At 43.1% G+C, this 7,500-nt stretch overlaps 1 protein-coding gene across 1 annotated transcript in view; it reads left to right on the top strand.

Annotated features, from left to right (window-relative positions):
- The first annotated feature begins 3,690 nt into the window (after window positions 1–3,690).
- soul4 (heme-binding protein soul4) overlaps window positions 3,691–7,500 on the top strand; it is a 10,696-nt gene continuing 6,886 nt past the window's right edge. The window contains exons 1-2 of the mRNA XM_061231730.1: window positions 3,691–3,813; window positions 6,711–6,886. Of these exons, the coding sequence (XP_061087714.1) occupies window positions 6,727–6,886 (160 nt within the window). The 5' untranslated portion in view covers window positions 3,691–3,813; window positions 6,711–6,726. The remainder of the gene's footprint in view (window positions 3,814–6,710; window positions 6,887–7,500) is intronic.

Here is a 7,500-nt window from a genome sequence, read left to right as displayed (position 1 = left end):
GAACCATTTTGCCATTTCTATTTTTTTTTGGTTTGTTACTTTTTGGTTTATTCTCGTGTTCTATGGCGATTTCCTCAGTTTTCCATTCTGTAATTATTTTTTCTAATGTCAAGCGTTGTGAGTTCTCCAAGGCCATCAGATACCTTCTCACTTCTGTTGTTACTCTTTAGGGGAGACCATTTTAATGTTACCTCATCTTTAGTGTATAAATATTTTTCTCTGTTTTTTTTTTTATTGTTATGAGTTTAGGTTTATATATGAATTGTCAATCAGGCGTTTCTGGGTGGGATTTCGGTGATGTAGATTATTTAGTTCTGTTGAAATCTCTCCCCTAACACTTACACTAGTTTCCTTCAATGTGAGGTAAATCTTTCAGGGACACTGTGTCAAATGGCCAATATACTTCAGACAAATGTGTCATATTTTATGCTGAAAGAGATATATTTTTTATATAAAGGGTTTAGTGGGTCAAGCAATTTTGCGTGAGCTGTCTTAGATTTTAGTTCAATCATCCATTCAATCAACAGGAAATGACTTTTTAAATGACTTCCCAAATTCACACAAACTAGGCCTTGATTTATTTTGCAGGGGATCTTGGGATATGGAAATATTATTATTATTTTATTATTATTTTGTATGATTCTTTTAAACCATGTAACATTGGAACGTGGCCTGATGGTGTAGCGGTTAGGGTGCTGGTTACCGAGAGGTTGCGGGTTCAGATCCTGGAGCAAGGCCCCCGACCCCACGTTCCTCCAGGGGAGGTTGGCCTCTGGTTAGTGCAATATGTCAGTCAGTTTGGATAAGTGTGTCTGATCAATATTAATGTTAGAATTACGTTTCATGCTTTTCTGATGTTTCGTAATACAGGGCCTGCTGAATAGGCAGACAGGATCCATGCTTATAAATAGCTCTAAAATAAATAAATAAGAATTTGTCAGGTCTGTTCCAACAAAGCGTCTGCCCTGTCTGCACTAACCCGGGTGGTAAGAGTTTAGTTATTTTGGGGAAGGAAGGTTATTTTGGCGTTTTGGGGTAAAGTCAGCGTGCCACTATGTGCAAGTCTTCCTCCCCCTCCCCCTCATCCCTGCTCACAGAAGTCCGTCCGGCAGTGGCCGCTGTGTGTCCTCTCTGCTGCGTAAAAGAGCCTTATTTTGGGGCCTTTTTTCTTCAGATCAGGCAGAGCTGTTTTATTCTGACTGAAACAAAGATGTCTACATTTGTCAGATGTTCTGTTTAAGCCAAATATCGTCCGCAAGAATTGCACCTGGCACTCTCTGAATGTTTTTATTCTTTTTTTTTTTGTTAGATCAATTTTCCACGATTTTGAATAAAATTAAATATTGAAACTTTTCTGTGTTGTCATGTTTCCCCTCGATTCCGTAAAAGAAATATTTAACTCCCTCAAAAGGCAGAGGTGCTATTTGTGTGTGCATTTTGCAATGTGTGCATTAATCCAGGTATGTTCAGGTGTTGACGGGGGTCTGACACATTTCCATGCCTATAGTCTCAGTAATTATCGATGCTTCTGACCGATTGTTTACAGACCCATTGAGATCTATCCCAGAAGCAACCGGATGTTTTCTGTGACCCAGTAATGATGAACAGTGATTACATTTCAGGGGTCAAAATGAAGTGTTGAATACGTTTGGCTGCTGCTCTGGCGCGTTTCCCTGAAATCTGGCCTAAGTCCCACTCTGGCATTGTGTAACACCTCATTATTTTAATGACGGCCCGGGAAAATGAGGCCCATTGTGTGAGGAAATGAGCAAGCCTGTTCAGGGAGGATTGAGCAACACGCCGGCCTCCAGACAGGACAGTCACTGGAGACAGGTAACAAGCTTGCCCGTAAATGCAATAGTCGCTCTGGGGATTCAATGGCCAACAAGCCAGTTTCCAGACAGGATAGTCACTGTGGACTCAGCAGGCAACACGCCGGTCTATGAATGCAATACTCACTCTGGGGACGCAACAGGTAACAAGTTTGCCCGTGAATGCAATAGTCACTACGGGGGCTCAACGGGCAACAAGCCGGCCTCCGGATACGATAGTCACTCTTGGGGTTGAACAGGCAACTAGCCGGCCTGTGAATGAGATAGTCACTTTAAGGGCTCAGCAGGCTACAAGCTGGACTGTGAATGCAATAGTCGTAATGGGCACTCAAGGGGCCATACGCTGGACCGTGGCCACAATAGTCGTTCTGCTGGTTCAATGGGCCACACAGCTTGTATGTATGCAGGCGGGGTGTCTCCCTGTGACTTGGATAACGTGTACACCAGTGCACTCCACAAAATGAGGTGCGTGTTTGAATGAAGCTCATCACTTCTAAGCACCATGTATTTTTCTCTGTTGCCATTCTGCATGCATCCACAGAACTCTACAGGAGTTTTCATACCAGATTAGGAAGCATTACATTTACATTTTGTTTGCAATCTGAGGATGTTTTTTTTTTTACTGCAAAATGAGATCTCACAGAAAGCTCATTATTTCATTAAAAAAAACGACGCCTATGGTATATTCTATAATTTGGAATATAGCTAGCTATATAACTAAGATATGATAGTGTACCACAAACGATGCAACTGCAATTCACAGTTAGACAAATAAAGGTTTAGCTATATCTAGTTATAAAACGATACCAGTTATTATCCACTGCTTTAGCGACAACAGTTCCTTATTTTGTAACATTTTGTCTACAAAAGTACTTGTACATATGGATGATATTACCTACGTTTTGTATAGACTCTCTGGAACAACAAGAGCCCACGTACTAACTTCTCTGACCAGTATCAGTAATCTTGTCGAGCAGTTAAGGCGTAATCCCCACCCGTGAGCAAAATACAAAGTATAATTTCAGTTGAACCTAGAACCTGCTCGTGGTATGGTATTGAAGTAATGACTGAGAGGCATTTTACCAAATGACATTATGTTTCCAACGGTGTATAGTTTGTTTGGCTTTCATAAAGCAACACAGGATATTTTGCCGAACGAAACAGTAGCATACGACTAAACAGAGGAGTTCCTTTGGAGACTTCCTATGAATATCGCGTCTTTCTCGCCTCGGGTGTATCCTCGAGTGAATATGTCTGAGGAAGACACGCGAAAACACCTTTGGCTCAACAATAGAGGGCGTTTTCGTCGTCGTGACCCCATTGCATTCTCAAAATATTGTATTATTATTCTTATAAATATACTTATAAATAAGGAGCAAGCCTGCTTTTGAATAATTAATATCACGTGAAATTGTAACATGCGTTGACTTGTTGATGGAGGGTTGGGTATTTGACAAAAACAATCAGTCAATGGACCTCAATGAATATATGAGTATGCAAGATGTTATTATTGTGATTATTGTACTCATTTTTTTACAATATTCTCGACCTGTTGCTATCTGAGGAGAGCATAAGAAGAAGGGGGGTAGGGAGAGGGTTACAGGTGGGGAGAAGTGCGAACACTTGAATTTCCGGAATAAAGAGTGTTGTATACTTTAGTAGCCAAAGCAAAATACAGTATTTAACACGCGTAATATCATTTAGTTTCCATGTGTCCGTCTGGAGTCTCCAAATGTCCTTTTTGGAAAACTGCTGAGACATGGATGGGTATGTCGTTTTCAAGCTTGTTTTAAGAAAAGGGGTGATACTTCAGGGGTTAAATATCGCTGAACTTGCGCTCTCCCCATTGTCTCGCGCACCGCACCACGTGATCCGCAGATCAGCGCGCTTCGTCTCCATGCGCAGGTTGCCAGTCGCCACTTCTTTGCTATCCTGCATCTGCGTGGAGACGATAACCATATCGATCAACATTTACACCCAGGTAGGTTTAATAAAAACAGGAAAGCGACATTTGGTGCATATTTTCGTGCAGCAAGTGGGTAGACGCGAGCCTGTGCTAGTAACGGTGCAACGGTATCGTAGGAAGTTAGCTACCGTTTCGCCCGATGTGTAAGTTTTTGTCAAGGGGGTGTGTCAACATTAGCTAGCCTGTGTTGGTTTATGATCATTTTAGCTAGCCTATATTTTTTGTTCTTCTATTTCGGTATACATGCAATACATACAGAAGGCGTGGCGGACGTTGTTGTTGTTTAGTGGTCTCGGATGCGTGACTTCCTCCTCTTTGCAGCTCTTGGGGACGGGGTGACCTACTTTTTTTCTTTTTTTTTTTCCAATGCTTTCAACAAATGCGAACAGCGTGTCTCTGCGCGGTGGTGTTGCTAGCCAGTCAGCATTAGCTACTGTAATCGGATTTGGCTACCGATGAACAACGCAGCATGCGAGATGATTGCTTTGTTATTATGGCGCGAGTGTCATACGTTAGATATCTGTCCAACGTTGTCCAGAGGTGTAGTTATAACTAGCACTTTTTGCTAATCGGTGACCAAGCACTACATAACTAGCGTGGAGCGAAGAAGCCAGCTAGTATTTATGTTTTTCCATTAATGTGGGTTACACCGAATCTAATTTATATGGCAGGTCAATGCTGTCATGTCGAAGACAAGTAAGGTTAGTGACCGAAAAACAGTTCAGAATATTTCCATGAACCTAAACCTAAACCTACGCTCTAACAATGCCACCCACGCACGTTTTTTTTGACGCATTTTATTTAATATTATTTCCAAAAAGAATAGTCAATAACGTATGTTTGCAAAGTCGAATTTGCATTCTTCTCTACGGACCCTTATTAGATATACGATTATACTGCCATAATCCCATAATATATTTCATACAAGTGTAATAATACATGACTCAGTCTTAAAGTGACAATTATTTGTATATTTGCTAATATAAGGAAGTGTTGTAATATAGATAATATATATTTCAGTATATTTTACAATGTATTCCAGTTCCATTAGGGGAAAGGCCCACACCATTGTTGCCTAACATATTGTTTCAGGGAACGGCGGTGCAAAAAATTATCCTCCACAGTTAAACCCCGATCACCCTAATTACCCACTAGCGCGGAAAATCACACAGTGTTCTCCCGACTCGACCGCAGTCTTTCTACATACCGGATGAAAGCTTTAGACCGGTGGTCTCAAACTCAGTGCTATAGAGGGCTGTATGTACAATATGCTATATTATGCTAATATACAATATCCAGCCTCAAATCCTGATGATAAAATTCAGTTCAATTATTTGCTGAATTTGGGCTGTAGGTGGGGTGTGTGAATATAAAGTGTGAAATGTGCCTTTGTGTGTTGTCAAATGAAACTGTTGCTCACATTCTGTGCTTTGATGCAGTTAAATGCATATGGCTGAATGAGTAATTGGAATCAATTAACGCAGCATTCTTCGGTTGGAATGGAAACCAATGCGCGGCTCTCCATGGATACGAGATTGAGACCACTACATCTGGGCTAACTATGTTGCTTGCAGCCATTTCTATAGGAAAAAGGCTCTCTGAGACCCACTTGGGTTCCGCATAAGTAGGTGTATTCATATCCCGTTCTTTGTCCTTTATTGGCAGTTCCAGTCCTGCTCACGTAGGCTATAATTTGGGATGACCTACCAAACTCTTGCTTTTGGGTCGGGAGGCCATTCTGGTATTTGCTGAAAGAGACGTATCTCTGTGTATGGTTTACCCAATGCATACAAAGCACAGAGAGTTTGGCACTTTTCAGGAAATAACAATCACTATTTTGTAATTTAAAAAAGAAAGAAAGAAATGTACACATAATATGGACCTTCCCTGCGAGCCTGTTCAGGATAAGCGGGTTAGGATAATGAATTAATGAACGAATACGGACCTGACCTGCAAAATAGGATCTCCAAAATAGGAATTATTTAAAGCCTCAGGGAATTTGCCTTCAAGGCTGAGTTTGTCAGCTGGTGGGGTTTGAAATTTCCTGGATGTGTCAGTTTCCTTGCATGTCCCTTCGACTTTGTACGGATAAATTTCTGGAATGCATGCTTGCTTTGATTATCTCACAGCATTCCTGTTCCTGTGCGGATGTTATTGTGGCTATGCCGGGGATCGAACCGCCGACCTTGCGGGTCCCGGCCATGTACCTTAACCACTACGCTACAGGCCGCCCTATAGGCCAGCAGTGCTCACCTTTTCCTACCGCTAATCTGCACATAATGCGTAGTTTACCCAAAAGCACGATTAGCATCTAGCACAGTATCAAGCCTGGTCATGAAAACCCCCAATGTTTCTGCCTCCACTTCTTGTCTTGGCGAGCTATCCCACGCAGTGACCACTCTCACTCACTGTTCCTGGACGTTGTGTCCGGTGGATTCCGCTGCGACCGTTTGGTTCATACTTCATACCATTTGGGCGATATTTATATTTATACGACTGCAGTCTTATGTCGGCGACAATAGGATGTTCAAAAACATTCTGCGATTGCAGTCGATTGACACTCTTGACACTATAAAGTGGCCTTGCAGCTGCTCTGTCATTGTTATAATTAGTTTATTGTACAGGGACAATGCACCTTAATAGCATGTCTGTAAATGTGTCAGCCAGAGAGGAAAATTTCATCTGTAGTCCCTGGGCTTTGTATTCTGGACTGTGGGAGGAAACCGGACTATCCACACAGACACGGGGAGAACATGCAAACAACACACAAAAAAAGGTTCAGGCCGGGATTCAAACCCGGCTACCCACTGCACCGCTGTGCCACCCACGCGTGACAATACCCTTTGTGAAGAAGTGCTTTTGCAAATAAAGTTCAAAGTTGAATTTAAGGCTTGTTTCTGATTGGCTTTTAGCTCGTCCTACAGCGACATGGCTCTCATCTCCTTCGAGGACCTCGCCGGATTGGACGATGAGCAGCTGGACGTTGACATCACGGATAACCCTGAGCCAATGGATGAGGAGGAGGAGGAGAGACTCTTTGCCCATTGGCAGTCGGTGGGCAACACCCACCAGGTCTCCGTCCCCAGAGGTGAGAGCCCCACGATGCAGGATGGGGTTTGTAGTTTTTTTTTTTCCTTTTTCTCCCAATTTGGTAGCCAATTGGACCCCGTCTGATTCAGTTAGAGCGAGTATTAGATACACCGCCCACACCCCGTCCCTCGGCGGCCGGCAGGAGAGCGACACGCCTTCTTCAAGCCGTCTCGTCTCAAAAGTCGTGACCGTGATGCCGAGGCGCTCGAGGTGCTTGTTTTTGTGCCAAGTCCCTCCCTCTGGAGCAGCGAGCCAATTATTGCTGCTCCACATGAGCCGGCCGAGCTTGGCTTTTTGGCAGGTCCGTGAATCGAACCCCGGTCCCCGGTGTGTAACTGCAGCAAACTGCAACCGCAAGTCTGCTGCACCACCGCGGCTCTGGGTTTGTAGTTTTTAGGCGTGCTACTCAACACAGTTTGCACAAAGATAACTACAGCGCGATAACTACAATGACCACAATCCATTGCACTTTCAGGCACGTGAATAACCAAACCCAGTTCTCATTCGTTCCTGAGATACTTTGATTAGAGAAACATCAACAGGGGCAGATAGAACAGATGCCATTCAGTAGCATTAGCGAAGCATTTTATGACACCTGTTGCACTGTAGGGC

This window comes from Conger conger, chromosome 2 (assembly GCF_963514075.1).
Source record: "Conger conger chromosome 2, fConCon1.1, whole genome shotgun sequence".
Taxonomy (NCBI): domain Eukaryota; kingdom Metazoa; phylum Chordata; class Actinopteri; order Anguilliformes; family Congridae; genus Conger; species Conger conger.
The sequence above is the reverse complement of the archived record's forward strand: the minus strand, read 5'-3'. Positions and strand labels throughout refer to the sequence as shown.